This window comes from Moschus berezovskii, chromosome 13, assembly GCF_049115385.1.
Source record: "Moschus berezovskii isolate FMDL1 chromosome 13, NW_MosBer_1.0, whole genome shotgun sequence".
NCBI lineage: Eukaryota > Metazoa > Chordata > Mammalia > Artiodactyla > Moschidae > Moschus > Moschus berezovskii.
The window spans coordinates 54,585,560-54,604,311 of record NC_142472.1 but is presented as its reverse complement, the minus strand read 5'-3'; the positions used below and the strand labels follow the sequence as shown (position 1 = coordinate 54,604,311).

The 18,752-nt window shown below is 55.8% G+C and overlaps 1 protein-coding gene across 3 annotated transcripts; it reads left to right on the top strand.

Annotated features, from left to right (window-relative positions):
• Positions 1-8,152: 8,152 nt before the first annotated feature.
• On the top strand, positions 8,153-13,388 carry CDX2 (caudal type homeobox 2). 3 transcript variants are annotated; one of them, XM_088842853.1, is made up of 3 exons: positions 8,153-8,692; positions 12,094-12,264; positions 13,155-13,388. In XM_088842853.1, exons 1-3 carry the CDS (start codon positions 8,153-8,155, stop codon positions 13,386-13,388), a joined length of 945 nt encoding a protein of 314 aa, XP_088698979.1. The 3 variants fall into 3 exon arrangements, with proteins under 3 accessions (XP_088698979.1, XP_055282815.1, XP_088698980.1); XM_055426840.2 differs by having other exon boundaries at positions 8,153-8,693; positions 12,119-12,264; XM_088842854.1 differs by having other exon boundaries at positions 8,153-8,693; positions 12,119-12,260; positions 13,155-13,284.
• Positions 13,389-18,752: the final 5,364 nt, after the last annotated feature.

Below are 18,752 nucleotides of genomic sequence, written 5' to 3'. Positions count from 1 at the left end.
CGGCCGCGCCAGCCGGGGACCCCGGGACGCACGTCGGGACGCGCCAGGGCCGCGGGCGCGCGCGATGTGCTTGGAACGGAGTCCACCCCCGCGCACGGAGGCCGGGGCGAATCGAGACAGTCGCACGAATAACGAGCCCTTCTGTCCCCTCCCCACACGCGCACCCTTTGCCAAAATATCTGTTGATAGTTTCGGGCTTTGTCACCGATGTATCCAGCTCACTGCTCCAATTCACTCCCGTTGCGGCCCGTTGACACCACCAGCCTATGCGGATTCCAAAGCGCTTATCCAGCTCGTTTTGGCTCCGCATCCTCTCCTGCTATACCCCCAGCCACAAAACCAAACGGACAGAACAGGAATCTTTTATTCGCCAGCGGTTTGTCTGTTCTTTTTTTTTCCCCTTCCACCTTAGTTCCTGCGCCGACACTTACATGAGAGTGGAAGGAGTCTCTCTGGAACTTGGACAAACACAGGAGCTTAAGCTGGGACTGGCAAAGCGGCTGCGGGGATGGAGGGCGGGAGAGAGCCCCGCGGGGGCCGGCGTTGCGGAGGCACCTGGTGGAGGCCGGCAGAAAAGGCTAGGAGTGGGGCTTCTCCAAGCTGGATGGGCCTGAAGGTCCGGGTCCCTATGGCACTGTTAAAGCAGGGAACGGAGGAAGATCGGTTCCCATAGTCAGCTTTCTGGCCAGAGGAGGCCGGACCTGGGGTTCCAGAGCCCCAGAGAACTGGTGTCTAGTGTGTCCGTTCACACGGGAGGAGGCCACCAACTTTCTCTCTCTCCCAGTCATACCCACCAGAAGGTCCAACAAACACCAACAAGCGCTCCTTAGGCTTCTGTTGGCAGAGAAGAAACAAAGCCACGCCATTCTCATCACCGCAGAGGGAGTAAGACGTGAAGGCAGAACTGGCCCCTCTGAAGACACGAACCTCCATTAGTGACCAGCTGGGGACTGCAGGGCAACAGGTTTTTATAGAACCTTTCCATAAAAAGCAGGGCAGCAGCACCCTTGGTTGGGAGCTAAATTCCACAGAGAGAAGCCACTGTGGTAGCATGGGAATTTTAATCCAGGAGCCCCGCTCCCCTTTGCCGACTTACAAGTGTTGGCTGCTAGCGGTGAGGGTGAAGGCCGGAGACTGGGGAGGGCGGTAGGTGGGGGAGCCAGGAGGAGAGCTGAGGCCCCACTGTCGCTGGAGACCAGGGTCTCCCCTGACACGGACTGGCAGCGGGGCCAGGGGAGTCCCCAGGGCCTTCTCTGGATGTGGGAGCACCAGGTGTCTATTACAAAGGACCTGGATGCAAAGGTGGGGCCCCTGGGCCTGGGGCCAGACGCCTGCCTCCCTCTAGCCGGGTAACCTGGGGGCTTTCCTGACACAAGCGAGAAACCTGCTGTTTGGTAAAGAAGGTTTTCTGGCCCCGATACAAGGACCAAGGGCTGGGCCTGAGACTGAGAATAATAAACCGTATTGAAGGCACCCTGCCCAACGCTAGGGTGAGCCCACCTCTTAGACAGAGGGACCCCCATATAAATATGCTCAGGCTAAGACAAGCAGGAATCCCCAGGGCCAGATCTGAAGCCCTATTTTTAGAGGTGAGGAGCTGCATTTTGTAGGGCTCAGGCACCATCTGGTGTCTACTATTACACAGTTAACATTTTGAGAGCTCAAAGCTTGTCTGCAAAATTGTTTGTTTCTTCAGGAGGGGATATGGGGTGGGGGAAGGCTCTGAACCCGCCCCTTCAAAGGAGCTGGGGGAGAAAGGGGAGAGCTTCTACCTAAGCCCTGAGCGCTGGCAGCGGATTGGGGGGCGGTGCTCGGGGAAGACCCTAGACACCCTACACCCACCGCCGACCTCCTGTGGGCGGCTCTCCCGAGACTGCCTAGGTCTGGCAGGGCAGTTTTCTTCTGCCACATCTTGGCTCAGATAGTGATGTCCTGGGCTTGGGCATGTTTTCTGGTTTCTGTGCTTCTGGTGCGCAGGACCCGGGAAACGAACCAACCGGACAGTGGAGACATGTGGACTCAGACTCGGGCCTCAACAGAGGCACCAGCCAGGACTGCTGGGTGGCCCGGAGATGTCGGGGGAGGGGGTGCAGAAGTGGTGGTGCCGTTTCCGGGGTGAATAGTTAATATCCGTATTTACTAATTCATTTTAAAAAATAAAAAAAGCACGACGGCAACTCTAAGAAAAGTCGGAGAGCAAAGAGCTGATTTCAGTTTCAGTAACTCTTCAACACACACTGCCTTCCGAGACAGGGGTGCTGCTTCGCCCACTGTCACGCCGCCTGGAAATGTTCAAGACCAGCGGTCAAGCAGAGGCCCGAGGAGAATGCTCCTGCTGGGAACTGCCGAGCCCAGGTCCTACTCACCCATGTGATGGGAAACTGAATGGGTGGTCTCTTTCCACCACCCATATAGGTACGACCCTTTGGGGTCGTGTGTCCAGAAGAGGTGCAGGGACACTGCTGGGGAAGCAGAGGACGAGGAGAAAAACAAGTCCATTTCCTTGCACTCCCTTTACTCATTTTGAATTTGACACATTTCCAGGGCTCAGCCACAGGATGTGGGTTTCCATTCAAAAAATAAAGATGAGCTCTTTTACAGAAAGCAATTTACTGTGGGATAGATGGATACTTTTGCTGGCAATTGAAGAAACATTTGGATGGAGTGCAATTCAATAAACTTATACACCACAATTAGCAGGTGCCCCTGAAAAGAAGAAATATAATAAAGAGGACTTGGAAAGCAAAAGTGTCACAACAGCTCAACCTGATTGTTTTGAATCTATCTGGTGCGTGGGGTGGGGAGTTTGGCTTCCCTCCGTGACACCAGTCGGTTTGGGGTTGGGGAGGCGGTTTCCAGGGTGGCACCCGAAGCCTTAGTCATTATTAACATTGGCACAGAGTACTCCTAGTTACAAAGAATGGTCATTTCATGTTAGTGACCGGAACAGCTAGCTGTGTGACCTTGGGAACATCACCCACCCTCTCTGGGCGTCAGAGTGCTCCCTTGTAAAATGCAAAGGCTACAGACATGAAGTCCTTTGTCCCACCCCTACCCCACCCCCCAAATCCCCTCCAGAGTTCCCTGGTGGCTCAGACAGTAAAGCGTCCGCCTACAATGCGGGAGACCCAGGTTCAATCCCTGGGTTGGGAAGATCTTCTGGAGAAGGAAATGGCAGCCACTCCAGTATTCTTGCCTGGAAAATCCCATGGACAGAGGAGTTTAGTAGTCTATAGTCCGTGGGGTCGCAAAGAGTCGGACACAACTGAGCGACTTCACTTTCGACTTTCCTCTCGAGAGAGTAGCTTCCAATGGGCCCAGTAACCCAAGGAGAGCTGCACCCTTACCTGAGCCCCTTCCCTCCACCACTTTGAGCCTGCTGTGTAGGGCTTCCCAGGAACATATTTTCATATGACAAACAAAGGTCATCACTTTAGGCACGAGACATCCATCGGTGAGGGAACAAGCGGTAACTCCACGCCAAAGCCATGTGATAGCATTTAGGTGTTGCTGGCCCGGGGGCCGGGTCTTCCCCACAGTGAGCGCTCCCTCTCAGGCTTTTAATTCTTGCTCTGTGCTCACACATCACACAGAGTTAGACCAAGTCGTACAACATCCACAGACTGATTCTAGCAGGGTGGGTGGGGAAGGCGGGGGGAAGAAAATGGGCAACCACCATTTATTCCCATAATTTGCAGCTAGTGGGCAAAACCAGATTTCTGCACCCAAATATCAGCCCTTCGTCTGAGGCTTTTTCTTTTCCTAGCTCTTCTTGAGCAGAGGGGGAAAAATTATTTCTTTTCCCCTGGAAGAGAAAGCTTACTGTTTTCTCCACTCTCCTGCACCCTGAGTGTTAAACATCTAGCCCAACGATGACCTCCCACAGTTTCAGGAACTCTCCCGCAGGTAGGCAGGACCAGAGACTCAGTTTGCTTGGGGGGAACATTCTTGACTCCCTTGGGTGGGGATGAGCCTGTGAATGAAGCCGGGCAGCTGTGGGCAGCTGCGGCCCCTCCCTGCTGTTCAGGAGGAACACGTTGTGCTCCTTTGTCGCCTGATGGAACTGAGCAGGCAGCGGACTCCAGGGAGACCCTATAGAGAGGACACTGTGATTGATCTCCCTCCCAGAGATGTTAGCTGAGCGGCAGGGCAGGATTTCTTGGGGGTCAAACCAGCCCTTGTAGAGGCTTCCTTTATGTGAGGGGATTGCTGACTTCGTGCCATTGTTGGCCCCAACTCCAAACTACACAGAGACCGAGCAGTTTTTCCCACAGCAGCGTAGACTGCCAAGCTGAATGGTTTTATCAGACAACGCTCTCTTCCTTGTTGCTCTTCCTTATTTCTCCTGGGAATTCAGGTCAGTGCAGGGTGAAGGCTTCCTGTGCAGGGCCAAGAGAGAGAGGGAGTTTGTAAGGTCAGAACTCTTCGGATCATTTCCTTGATCTGAAAGGGTTTCAGAAAGTAGGTTCGCTTGCTCAGGTGGAACAGACAGCCTGCCCTACCTAGGTGTCAAGGGTCACAGGTGCCCCAGTTCCAGGAGTCACAAATTCAGGGAAAAGCAGGGTCCCCCCCCCCCCAGGCTGGAGCAAACACTGGGGACCTTTGAGCAGAGAGGCAGCCCTGTCAATGATCTGTGGATTCAAGGAGTGTCTCATCTCCCTGGAAGAGTGGCCCGCCCCTTCCGGTGCCTCCTGTTCCCCACCCGGCTCTGTGCCCCTGCCCTTGCCAGCAGCCAGGATCCTGGAAGCCCGGACCCTCTCCGAGGAATGTGGAGTGGCCCTGACACTGTCAGTATCAAAGAGACGTCCCTTGGATAACCTAAGTGGAGCCTGCCCCCGAGTCTTCCAGACCCTTTTATTCACCTGGGTCTCTTTCTTCCCACCTTGTCCTGCCCTAAGCAGCCTACTCAAGCTCTGTGGGATCACAGCCTCAGGCCCAGCCCCACCCCAGCCCCAAACTTCCCTATGACTTTGAGACCCAGGTACTGGTAGGCTGGGCCAGAGCCTTGAAGAGTGAAGGCAGGTGACGACCATTGAGGGTGGTTCTCAGCTCAAGCCAAGAGGCTCTAAGAAAGCCACCAGGCACCTTGGTCTCTGCTGGAGGCCTGTCCCACGTGGCACCTGCACTCCCCCAGGGCCACACACCTGCACCCAGAGGCCGGTGGAGCTGCCTCTCCTCCCCCACCCAGAGCAGGTTTCGGGGGTCAGGAACCCAACAAAGGGCTCTCAGAGGCTAAGCCATGGTGATGAAAAGACACCAGGCTCTCTTCCCATCAGCCACCTTGCACCCCTCTCTGATTGCTCCCAACAGCCTGCCCCTGCAGGAACCCAGATGGACCCCCTCTTAGCTGAGGGAGCAACCCAGACGGGATATTTCCACTCCAAGGAGCTTGTCCAAGGACATCATTATTGCCTCCTTTCCCCTCACCCCCAGCCCAGGGCCCAGAACCATAGAGGGGCCATGTTACTGCCAGGAGGGCCCATTTCTTCATGAAGGACACCAGCCAGTGTCCTCTCCAGCCGTCACACCCCACACCCCAAGTGAGCATGGGCCTCTGTGAGATCTGGCGTGACCCCTGGGGCCAGATCAACTCAGGCCGCTCCCAAAGCATTTGGGCAGGCAGGCCAGGGCCCTTTCTCCAGGGCAGAGCGGAGACACAGCTGGAAAACCGGGACAATTAGCCAGCGGCCGGCGGCCATAAAAACGCAGGAAGCGGCCACCGCAGGGTGGAGGGGGCTGGCTGTCCCCAATAAAGCGATTGTCCCAAAGAATGCCCACATTCCGAAGACTTGGGCGCAAGCCTGGGCCTCAGCTTCCAGAGCTGGAGGCTTGGGAGGGGGCTGCGGGGGCGGGGGATTGGCGGGGGGGGGTAGGCGGAAAGAGGGATTGTGTCTCCCAGGAAGAGGAGGAAGATGTTTGCTAGATCAAACGTCTGCAATGCTCCCACCACTTAACCTCCCACATCCCAGCCTCATCCAGGTCCACAGACTCCCCCACATCCCGTGACCCCCCTCCCAACTCAGTGACTTGAATTCTGTAAAGGGCTTTGTAATTTGTTTCCTATTTTATTTCTCAAGACGTCCAATGACAGTTATCCGGGCCAGGCCCGGGTAGATCCACAAGGATGATCTGCTACAGCCTTCACCAGTTGATTGCCCAGTTTGTTACCACCTGCCCCCCTCCATTTTAACCTCTTTCCTTAGGAAACACAGAGGACAGGAGGGACCAGCAAGGAGGAGATCCGAAGCCCTGATCCGGCTGGGGCCTGGCTTCTCGGAACTCTGCGGCCAGCCGGCTGTCCTCTGTAAAGTGGAGAAGATGACAAGACCCGCTCTATTCCCGATCTGGGGAGATGTGAAGATCTAGGAGATAAAGGACACTGGCAGGAGCTCCAGAGATCACACGAGGAAGTGACAAACACCAGAGACCGCTCGGCGGCGAGAACCGACAAGGGTAGATCTGCAGGAGAGCCACTGCGCCCCGCTGGTTCCCGGAGTGCTCAAAGCCACCCAGCCCGCTGCCCCGGGCCGCTGCGATCCTCAGATCCCAGTCTGGCAGCGCCGTCTGGGTTTGGAGCAGAGGTAGACCGGCAGCCGCAGGCCCCACTCCCCGCGATCGCTGAACCAAGATGGGCACCTGCCTGAGCAAATCTGGTTGCCCTGAGCTCCTGTCCTCCGACCTGTCCTGGCGGGTCCCGAGCCAGGCCACGCAGTACATGTCCCCACAGCCACCACTTCCAGCCTGGGACACAGTGCTCCCAAATCCAAGACCCTTCCCTACTCGGGGCTTTTTGGAAGCAATCATCAGTGATTGCTTGGGGGTCTCTTCCCCTGGAGATGAAAAACTATTTTCTCCAGAGAAATGTTTTACTTTGCAAATGATAATGGTTTTAAGCCATTGTATGACATATCCATGCCTAGGTAGACATGAGCAGAAATCCTAGAGTCCCTTTTCCTTGATTTTAAACCATGTATTTAAGTATATAAACATATAAGTGTAACTTGCTTAGTTTTCACAGGCAACAAACACACCAGGACCCAGCTCAAGAAACACCAGAACTCTAGCAAACCCTCCTGCTCCAATCCTTTACCGCCCTCCCACCAGCCGGACTACTACCACTCTCGTCTTGGTTTGCAGTCAAGATTTCTGAGTTTGGAGTGTAAATGCTTTTTCAAAAAAGTTAATAGCTTTGAGTCCCAAATGTGAGATGAACTCGGAGATGCGACCTGCGACTAGGGTCTTAATTTAGCTCGTGTGGAGGGCCAGCTGTTTCCCTAGGGAAGAAAACACATGATCAGCTGTGACAGTTGTTTGAGGGGCGCAGTCGGCCTGGCCAGGGGCGCAGAGAGGAAGGGAACAGGCCTATTTCTCTCGGCTCTACCCGTCACCTCCCAGGCTGGCCAGAAACTCTGTCATCAAAGCAATGGCTTCCCTTTTACTCTTTGGGATGGAAGGAGGTTCTTCTAGACACCCCCTCCCTTCCCTGCAAATGCAAAAACACGACTCCTCAGTTCCTAAACCCCGATTCCCACCAAGATAGCTCTCCCCACCCCTCCACCCCCTTTTGCAAGTCTCTTGATTTCATTCTTTGAACCTGTGATGGGAGGTTAAAGTGCACCAAGGTTGGAAGGAGGAAGCTCTTAACAATAAAGGTTTGAATATTTAGCTGTGATGGGTCGCAGCCCTCTGGAGAGCTCCCCCCACCTCCGTAATCTTTTAAAATGCAAATCGTGTTTCTAGGGGTTGTGCGCCGGGTGCGCGCTGCGCCTCGACGTCTCCAGCCATTGGTGTCTGTGTCATTACTAATAGAGTCTTGTAAACACTCGTTAATCACGTAAGGCCGCCGGCCTGGGGCTCCGCACGCCAGCCGGTGGCGGGTCTTCCCCGCCTCTGCAGCCTGGTGGAAAGGAGGTGGGAGGAAAGAAGGAAGAGAGAGCAGGAGGGAGGGAGGGAGGGAGGAGGCAGGCCCGAGGCAGGGACCGCCTCAGAGGCAGAAGCGCCGTGAGGAGCCGGCGGAGCTTCGCGGGCCGGGGCGCAGCCACCCGCCGTTCCGGCGCCCCCTCGCCCCCGTCGCCAGCGCGGCGACCCCCGGCAGCCTCCAGCGTCCGTCCCTGGGCAGCATGGTGAGGTTCGCCGTCGGGCCCTCGCCACCATGTACGTGAGCTACCTCCTGGACAAGGACGTGAGCATGTATCCCAGCTCCGTGCGCCACTCCGGCAGCCTCAACCTGGCCCCGCAGAACTTCGTCAGCCCCCCGCAGTACCCGGACTACGGCGGATACCATGTGGCGGCCGCGGCCGCCGCCGCCGCCAACCTGGACAGCGCGCAGTCCCCCGGGCCGTCTTGGCCGGCCGCCTACGGCGCTCCGCTCCGCGAGGACTGGAACGGCTACGCGCCGGGGGGCGCGGCGGCCGCCGCCAACGCCGTAGCGCACGGCCTCAACGGGGGCTCCCCGGCCGCCGCCATGGGCTACAGCGGGCCCGCCGATTACCACCCGCACCACCACCCGCACCACCACCCGCACCACCCGGCCGCCGCGCCCTCCTGCGCCTCCGGCTTGCTGCAGACGCTTAACCCCGGCCCCCCCGGGCCGGTCGCCACCGCCGCCGCCGAGCAGCTGTCGCCGGGCGGCCAGCGGCGGAACCTGTGCGAGTGGATGCGGAAGCCCGCGCAGCCGGCGCTGGGCAGCCAAGGTGAGCCGGCGGGCGCCGGGGGAAGGCGCGGTCCCCGCGCGTCCGGGGACTCCGCGCAAGGGGGACGGGGCGGGGCGACCGCGTCTGGGGGCTCTGGACTCTCCCCCCTGGGGGTTGCTGCTCTGGCCTCTGCGTGGAGGCTAGCGGGATCAGGAGTGGAGGTCCTGGTCTCACGAGCCGCGTTCAGTGTAAGGCAAACGGGAGGCTCCCTCCTTCCCACCGCCCTTCCTTCGTAAGGTCCGGTCCTCAGACCCTCGGGAGACTCTCGGGAACGTGGTGCAGCGCGGCTGCAGCGCAGTGATCAAATCCTCCCAGCTTGCTGCCGCCCGCCCTCGCTCGGTGCGCGGCTCCCCTGCAGCTCTCCAGGGCCGGGCTCTAGGAGCACGCCGTCCTTCCCTGTTCCGGCCACTCGGGAAGAGCAGGAGACTGGGGGGTCAGGAGGGCGGCGCGGTCGCGCGAGGGACCAGGTTTAGCCATTGGGGCCAAAGGTAGGGATCGGAGCTGCCGCGCTGGGGAAACCGGGCGAAGCTGCCGAAGCTGAAAGAAGGTGTTGGTCCCGGGAACTAAGTGAAGAGGTGCGGCGCGGGGGTGTGGGGAGCACCCGGGTCTTCAGAACTTTGATCTGCGCAGGGGTCATTTCAATCAAAAGCCGGAGGGCTGGGACTGGACGCCCCGGGAGTCCCCTCGTGTCTTCAGAGGGAGAAGGGGAGGAAGGGGTGATGCGCGCTCAGCCGCTGCTCCAGACGGAGATCGTTTCTCCGGAACCTTCCTTCCCAGGGTCTGGTGTGTGCGCGCGTGTGAGTGTGTGTGTGTGCTCGCACATTCGTTTAACGAGCTTGCCCCAGAGATGTCTCTGCAGAGATCCCGGTTTGGCGGGACTGAGCAGGCTCGTGGGCTCCGGGTCTGCCCCGTCTGGCGTCTGAGTGTGTCCAGTGGGGAAGGAGCTCCAGTAGGTGTGGTGGGAGAGTCCTGCTGGCTCCGCTTTCCTTCCATGAAGTCTTTCCCAGCCCTCTGCACTTCCGCTTTTTCCTCTTCCCTCCTTTCAGGCCCAGCCCGGCCCGCATGCAGGTTATGGCCACTTTGCAGGGGTTTTATAGCCGATTACAGCCGCATAAATCAGAGCAGCCGTTGGGGGCTGTCTCCCGGGATCGGTTTTTTGCGTCACTGCGCACAAGCCGGGACCCATCACCGGGGGGACTGCGGCGGTCCGGGGAGGAGGCCTCGGGGCCGACCTGGAGGGTCGGCTGGGTCGCCTCCCCCGAGAGGAGGCGCGCTCGCCTGGACAGAGAGCGCGCCCGAGAAAGGCCCTTGGCTATCCTGAGCCTGCCTGGGGCGCCGGCCCGCGGGGCCGGGCCGGGACCCTTGGTGCGTCCCCGGAGAATGCGCGCAGAGCAGGCCCGGGCGGGGGGAGAGGGAGGCGTGCCACCAGAGCCCGGGCGGCGGGGTCAGCGGAGGAGAGGCCGCTGTGAAGTCCCGCGCCAAGGTGGCAAGGCCGCAGTCGGCGCCGGGCGCCCTTGTGATGTTAATGTGGGGCGGCCCGCCGGCTGGAGCCCGACTCCTCTGCGGAGCCTCATCCGTCAAGGGGCGAGTTGGGGGGGGGCGGGTGGGACCCGACCCAGTCCGCTTTGATATACACCTTCCCATCCCTGCCATTGTCTCTTTTAGGGCCCGGAAAGAGGGTGGTGACTTTCGCAGTCAATAATGAATTCTGACAAGTCCCTCTCATCTCTCCCCTACTCCAGCCCCCTCCTTGGTTCCCAGGGGGTGCGGGGCATCTCCAAGGTCCTCGGGGCGCGCGGACTGCTGAGCAGACTGGGGCCTGGTCGCGCTGCCCCGGCCTCTCCGGATACTGAAAGGACAGCCCCCAGCCAGAGACGCTCCCGAGGGCCCCAAGGCGAGTCTCCGGCCCGAGGAGGTGTCCTTTGTGGCTCCCACCTGGCCCCCGTTCACCATCTGCGTGGTGATCTAGTCTAATCCTCAGTTTGCCCCTCTGTACGAAGGGGCCACCACCGCGGGCGGGCTGGGGGCGGTAGCGCAGGTTCCCAGGACTTGTCAGTTGCCTTTCCTTTCCCGGCAGGCGCAGGGTCGGGGCCGCCGCGCGCATTCAAATGCGCCCGCCGCCGTGTTGATGTTAATGCGCCTGGCGGGGAGGGGGATGAAGGCCGGCCCGCCATTTGCTCAGTAGTGGTAATTCAAACAGAACGCGGTTGTTATTAAGGCATTGAAAGGGCTTTTCTTTGATAAGATCGCCTTGTCCTGCATTGTTTGAGGCTGTGTTCTCCTTTCAGCGGCTCCGGGGAGCTCCCTCTGATCCGGCCTGTATCTTCCCAGGGCGCTTTTGTTGTGGTTTGCAAAGGGTTTTACCTGAACAAAGTCAGCCTGCGGGGCATTAAACACCTCCGAGCAACTCCCCAGACCCTTTAGATCTTCCTGCAGCCCCGGGGCACCGGGCGATTGAACATGCTCTTTTGGGGGAGAAGACCCCGACCTGGGGCCGAGCGAGAACAGCTCCTGAGTTGGGGGGTTCTGCCGAGGGTCGACCCGGGACAGACCCGGTGGAGACGCGGGGCTCCGGCCTGCTCTGACTGCAGTCACACTATTTGTCAAGGCCCTTCAGTAAAACAATCAATGCAAGGTTTAATATGTTGACTCAATCCAATGAGCAGGAGATCACTGGTCAGGATAGCTCTGGCCGGGTTTGCAGCAGAAATAAATGGAGGATTAAAAAGAAAAGTGTGTCAACCCAGGTTCGCCCAGGTATAGACCGTCCCCAGCGAGAGGAAGTAGCGGCCTGCCAGACCCCTGCTCAGAATTCCACCGGATACTCGGGTGAGCCCGGGGGCGAGGGGGTGTGTACGTCTCCAGTGACCTGAGGGGACAGCTGTCACTGCACCCCCTTTCCACTTTTAATAAAACAAACAGAAAGGGAATTGCCCCCAACCACATACCCACAATCCCAGCTGTTTTTACTGTGAGCTGTTTTTTTGTTTTGTTTTATCTCTGATGGGCCTGAAAATCTGAATATTCCCAGGACTGTTTTCCTTTTGGGCCTCATCAGCTCAGGTGCTGTATTTGCTTTACAAAACCCCTGATGGGGTTCTGCTATCACCTGTATGAATTTTTCAGTTCAGTCACTCAGTCGTGTCCAACTCTTTGGTAGCTGTATGCATTTTTAGTTTCTCTTTAATTTTCAAAAACCACTTAATTCCAAGACAAGGTTAGTTGTCCTGAATAGGCCCCCCACACCCTCTCGCCGGGGGCGGGGGAGTGGGGGTTCCTGTCAGACTCAGCAGGAACCAGCCAAACCGCGGCCCCCCAGGGCGATGGAGGAAGAGAAATGGTTCCTGGGTTAGGGAGGTTTGTCATTACCCATGACTGATGGGCTGCCCTGCAGTTCTCCGGGCTAACTTCGCCTTCCTCCACAGTGAAAACCAGGACGAAAGATAAATACCGGGTGGTGTACACGGACCACCAGCGTCTGGAGCTGGAGAAGGAGTTTCACTACAGTCGCTACATCACCATCCGGAGGAAAGCTGAACTGGCTGCCACGCTGGGGCTCTCAGAGAGGCAGGTGGGAACCCTCCAGGGCCCTGTGACTGCCTGGGAGGGTCCAGTGGGGAGGGTTAGAAGTCAGGCCCCGGGATCCACCTAGTTCTGTGGGCAGATTAAGCAAGAGGATCGAGAGACTTTTCCTTCTAGATGCTTTTTCAAAAGGCTTCTTCCACATCTAGTTGTCTTTTAAAAAAAATATAGATATATTGTTGATTTTTTTTTTTCTATTCTGGGGGACCTGGGAGGTAAAACACGCACACACACATGCAAACTGAGTGTAGTTTAATGCAGAATTCGATTTGGGTCAATAAAGACTTACTCTTTTTGTACCCACCTCTTTATTGGGGGGAAAAATTAATGTCGGATACTAGCCTCTGCCCAGAAAAACTGTGGAGGGGTGAGGCTTAGCTCCTGAATGCTCTAGATTGTCAAATTCACAGCCAAGAAACCCCTCATTAAAACTCATTCTCAGCCCCAAGGCAAGGACTATTACATATCCGTTTAGCTTTGAGAGGCCAAAGGTTGTCATTTTGAAGTACATCTAGCCCTAACCTCCTTGCTTGGTGTAGAAAGGGCCTGGCAGTTTCTGTCTTCCTTGGTTCTGAGACTCTGTACTTTTCCAGTGAAGCTGTAGATAAAGGTTGCTCTGGAAAGAAACCTGAGGGACAAAGAGGGAGAGAGAGGCCCTTCCCTCTTGAGGCTGAACTGGGCTTGGGAGAAGCTCAACCACTGGGCTGTTATATGGGCTGTCCCGTGAAAAGCTGGGTGAAGGGCTGGTGTCCTGCGGGTGAAGAGGGGACCTCGTTGGCTGGAGAAGGAGGCATTGGATCTAGTGTCAAATTCTGTCCCTTTATGCTTTCCCTATCTTCTTCACCACCTTCTGTTTTTCTCCACCTTTTTCATTTCCAGGTTAAAATTTGGTTTCAGAACCGCAGAGCAAAGGAAAGGAAAATCAACAAGAAGAAGTTGCAACAGCAGCAGCAACAGCCGCCCCCGCCTTCTGGGCCACAGCCTCCCCAGCCACAGCCAGGTCCTCTGAGAAGCGTCCCGGAGCCCCTGAGTCCCGTGTCTTCCCTGCAAGGCTCGGTGCCTGGGGTTCTGGGGCCAGCTGGGGGTGTGTTAAACCCTACTGTCACCCAGTGACCCGCAGCAGCCTGCAGTAGCAATTCCAGGCTGAGCCATGAAGAGCATGGACTCTGCTAGAACCCTCAGGAAAGACCCCCTCCCCTCTCACCCACAAATGTTTACCAGCTGACCTAGCCCTCAGAGCAGAAACAAACGGGGGGGCTAGGGGAAAGACGACTGTGGTTGGGGGCCTCAAGGATGACATTCTCCTAGATTTCAACTTTTTCCATTCTGACTCTTTCTGCCAAGTGAGGAGATGGGAAAAGACACTGGGGCTTCCTTTAGTACCGGCGGACATGCTGCCTGGACTGGTGGAACAGACCAGCCTTTCAGCCCCCGGCTCCTCAGCTCTTGGCCTCCCAGATCTGCAGGATATGTCTCCGGTTGGAGCTGAGGCGGGAAAGTGGCTCAGGGGACTGCCAGGGATGGAACCAAGATGGTTAGGTCTACTGACTGCCCTCCAAGGTCCCCCTGGCCCCTCTCACCTCTAGGGCAGGCAAGACTGAAGCTGCAGAAGCCAGAGGCAGCTAAGATGGAGACCTGGGCCCACTGAAGCATGCAGAACCCCCAGGTCTTTGTCTGTCTTCTCTTCCCTTCCCAGTGCAGGAAAGGCTTGGCTGGTGTGTGCACGCGGGCTATGGTACAGTGATCGGGTGGTTGCTGGACTCCAGGCCTGACAAGGTTGGGGGGGGGTGGCCCTGGACAGGGCCTTGTTTAGAATGCCTGTCACCAGAGCCTCTCTGGGCTGAATGTATGTCAGTGCTATAAATGCCAGAGCCAACCTGGACTTCCTGTGATTTTCACAATCTTGGGGCTGATGAAAAAGGGGGAGTTTCTGTTGTTGTTGCTGCTGTTTGGGTTGTTGGTCTGTGTAACATCCAAGCCAGCATTTTAAAAGCCTTCTGGATCCATGGGGAGAGAAGTGATATGGTGAAGGGAAATGGGGGTGGGTGGGGGTGGGGGTGGTATTTGAACACAGTTGAATTTTTTTTTTTCTAAAAAGAAAAGAGATAAAGGAGCTTTCCAGATTTCAGATTCTGTATTTATCACCTATCAGGTTTTGTCTGAAATTATTATTATTATTTTTTTAAGAAATGAAATATCCTCTCTCCTTGCAAGCTAGAATTAGGAAAATCAGGGCGGGGATGGGGGATGGAGAAGGTTATCTGGACAACCTCATTTTACCCCAGAGCACCAGAAGCCGGAGGGAGCGGTTTCTGAGACCTGCCCTGCCCCCAAGCCGCAGCCCAGCCTTGCCTTGTGGAATGCGTGGTTCTCTAGGGGTGCCTGTGGGCAGGACGCACAGCTGAACGCCCAGCTGCTTCTCAGGTAGGGGCACGGTGGGAAGTGGGCGCGAGAGAGCCCCTCACAGCGTCCGTCAAGTCCAGACGGAGGCCATCACCCTCAGTCCCTTCATCGGTGAGTCTCTTCTCCCCAGAATGTCCAGCATTCAAGTGAAAATACTCTATTCTATTTTCCCGAGGCAAAGTTTCCGCGAATGTGCATACTAAGTTGCCCTCGTGAACTGTAGCCCGCCAGGCTCCTCTGTTCATGGGGATTCTCCAGGCAAGAAGACTGGAGTGGGGTGCCATGCACTCTACCAGGGGAATCTTCCTGGCCCAGGGATCGAACCCGGGTCTCCTGCGTGGGCAGGCGGGTTCTTTACCACTAGTGCCACCTGGGAAGCCCACGTTCCCACGACAGTGTTTTGTAAATGGCCTGTCTTGTCCCATGCTGTTTCCTTTTCCACACCCTCCCTCCCCGGTCTCTCCCCTCTCCCAGATAAGAACTGGGAACCCAGCAAAGGGTTCGGCTGGGCACGGGGCTGCTGCCCTAGAGGTTTCTGGTCCTGGAAGCCTCGGAGTCAGGCGCCCTCGGCAGCGATGGGGCCGGGGAAAAGGGGATGTGCCCCCCACGCGGCCGCTCCGGGCCCGGATCGGCGCCTCCACAGAGGGAGAAGGTGCCCCGAGGGCTGGGCTGGACGGGCCAAGCTGCGAGGCAGGAATGCCCCCTGCAGCATCGCCCCGATTCCGCGGCGCTTCCGGGAGGCGTCTTCCCCTCGGCGCCTGGGACCGGGAGGCTAGGGGCGGGGGGCCGCGTGCCGGGCCCGGGGCGGGGGCGGCGGGGCAGCCGGTGGTCCCCAGGGGCCCGGCGCGGTTGCTATGCGTTGCCGTGAAACGCCTGTCAATAAAGCCTGTTTGGACAGTGGAGCGCGAGCACAAGGGTTGTTTGCTTAGTGGTTAGAGGTCCAAAAGTCGGCATGGTCCCGCCGCGAGCGATCACACGGGCCTCCGCTTCCCGGGGAGCGGGCCCCTAGCGCCAACGCCCGCGCGTCCGGAGGGCCCGCCGGGACCCCCACTCGGGGCGGCGGGTTGCCCGCCGGGCCTTCCCGCCCCCGCCGCCCGCAAGGCCGGGAATGAGGGCCGAGCCCCCCCTACGCCGAGACACCGCTCCGAGGGCCAGCCCGCAGGGAACCCACGCGGGGCCGCGGCGCGAAGGGGCAGCGCGGCCTGGAGAGGCCTGGGGATGCGGCGTCCGGACGTCAGGGTTCATTTGTGAGCAGAGGGCTGCGGGGTCCGAGCGCCGCGGCGCTGTGCAGGGGATAGCAGGGCGCGAGCCTGGGTCCCCGCGGCGCCCTGTCCCCGCTCCGGCCGCCAGGGAGCGCGCGCGCCCTGGGAAGAGTAGAGGCCCCCAGCCCACGCTGCTCGCCGCCTCTGCAGGAAGGGCCTCTCTCTCCTACAGCGCTGCTCCCAGACCCGTGTGGAGTGCCTTCCCGCCGCGCCCACGGGCCCGGGGAAGCTTAAGTGCACACTGGGTCAGGTGCAGAAAATTCTTGGATCTGGTGCATGTTTAAGAAAAGCAAATTTAGGGGAGGGGAGCTGTCCACTCTTCTAGAAGGGTCTTTTGGGGGGACTTCCTTGCTAATCCAGTGGTTAAAACTCCACGCCTCCACTGTTAGGAGCGCGAGTTCGGTCCCTGATCGGGGAACTAAGATCCCAGGGCGCCCTACTCCCCCGAAAAGTCTTTTTGCACAAGACGTTTCTTTAAAAAAATTTACAGAAATATAGGTATGATATTCATATATGGGAAGAGCGAGAACTTAGGATAAACAAAAGGGGAAATGAAGAAGTATTGTGGAACTCATGTAAAAAAGAAGGTACATATATAGAGAAAGCAGGCCAAGTCTTTCTTTTTCCTGTAAACAATTCATAATTTTATCATATTCATCTCATAAAGTTAACAAGATGGGCTACTAGTTGAAAGCCATGAAAGTTTCAATGAGTTTCCTTGCTCTCTTGATACTATCATGCAGGAGGCTGACAATGATCAAGAATGCTGATCTTAAATAGAAATCTAAACACATAAACAGCAATATTCTGGCTGTTGTTATTCACAACCACCTGGGAAAAATAAGAGGAGGAAAGGAGCAGAAATAAATCTCAACTACAGACTCTTAGGGAGCTTCCCTGGTGGCTCAGAGGTTAAAGCGTCTGCCTCCAATGCGGGAGACCCGGGTTCTACCCCTGGGTCGGGAAGATCCCCTGGAGAAGGAAATGGTAACCCACTCCAGTATTCTTGCCTGGAGAATCCCATGGATGGCGAAGCCTGGTAGGCTACAGTCCACGGGTCGCAAAGAGTCCGACGCAACGGAACGAAACGAACAGAATCTTAGAGATTATGGGTTTTTAAGAGCACTATTTACACCTTAGAATCAGTTTAAGAACCCTGGCAAGATCCCAGCCTCCCAGCCACCACTTTCTCATCTGTAAATGGAGATCAAATGCAGTGTAAGTAAATGCAAGTTATGGGGTACACTTATGATTAGACCCCAATAATGATACGAACTTCTCTTTTTTTTAGTCATGAACCATCTTCTCTGAAGTGCTCAAGGGTCCTTATAGTGAATGTTTGAACAAGGATCATTTTTCAAATCATTAGAGAATAACTACCTTCCAGAAGTTTTCCTCCTGTATTTAGCTCTGCTTACTTTGTCAAAATAGCTCCAAGTCTGTTGTCTCTTGATTTCCACTGCCTATGTGTCTGCATAAAATCTCAAGTGGCAAAGCATGAACATTCCAGATGAGAAGATGAGTTATGGCTCTGACCAGCTTACCTGTCCTTTCATCTACCAGGAAAGATGGACCCAGGCACTTCCAGTTGTATTTAGGAGACTCAGATTAGTTGAGGATATCAATCAGAATCCTTTAACCCAGAAGAGACACAGAGGCAGATACTCTTCCTCAGTTCGGTTCAGTTCAATCGCTCAGTCGTGTCTGACTCTTTGCAACCCCATGGACTACAGCATGCCAGGCCTTCCTGTCCATCACCAGCTCCCAGAGTTTACTCAACTCATTCCATTAAGTCAGTGATGCCATCCAACCACCTCATTCTCTGTTGTCCCCTTCTCCTCCCGCCTTCAGTCTTTCCCAGCATCAGGGTCTTTTCCTATGAATCAGTTCTTCGCATCAGGTGGCCAAATTATTGAAGTTTCAGCTTCAATATCAGTCCTTCCAATGCATATTCAGGACTGATTTCCTTTAGGATGGACTGGTTGGATCTCCTCCGCAGTCCAAGGGACTCTCAAAAGTCTTTTCCAACACCACAGTTCAAAAGCATCAATTCTTCCGTGCTCAGCTTTCTTTATAGCTCAACTCTACCTAGACAGTATTAAAAGTTTTGTTATTTTGAAATAATTTCCAGTCTAATACCTCAATATCAATTCTGTACTCTGCCAGGAACTGGGCTGCCAACCCCCGCCTCCCCCCAGCTGCTGTGGATTCAATTCTTCAAACATTCCCTTAAAGTCATTTAATATGAGCATTTTCTTCTAACACCCATAATTTTCTCTTACACAAAAACTATAGCAGCAACTTTTGCATTAAATTAGTGTTGCTTTGGAAGATAAGGAAAACATTCATATCTAACTAATGTAGGTTACCTTGTAAGTATTTTAAATTAGCATTTAAATTACTTTCTTAAATTCTATTTAGACTATACAATCTTCCAACCCCCATAATTTAAAGTTTTTTTTTCTGGGGGGGGGGTGGCATTTACCTTTTGCCTCCTCCTCTTCTTCAAGAGTTGACTATGATTTTAGGAAATCAAGCAGGTTTTATTGCTAACTGGGACAAGCCGAGTGATGGGCCAAAACATTCACTAAATATTTTATTTACTTCTACACCAGAGGAAATACACACTTCTTCTATCATTCACTTCTTGAAGGTTATGAAATTTAGATCTAGGAAAATACCCTCAAATTCCAAATAAAGAAAGTAGAATCTGTCAATTCTGGAGATTATAGCCACATTTACTTTGACATTCTTCTTGGAGGTATCAGTTTAGAGAAGGGGGGAACAAGTACATAGGTGACCTTTCGGGTTT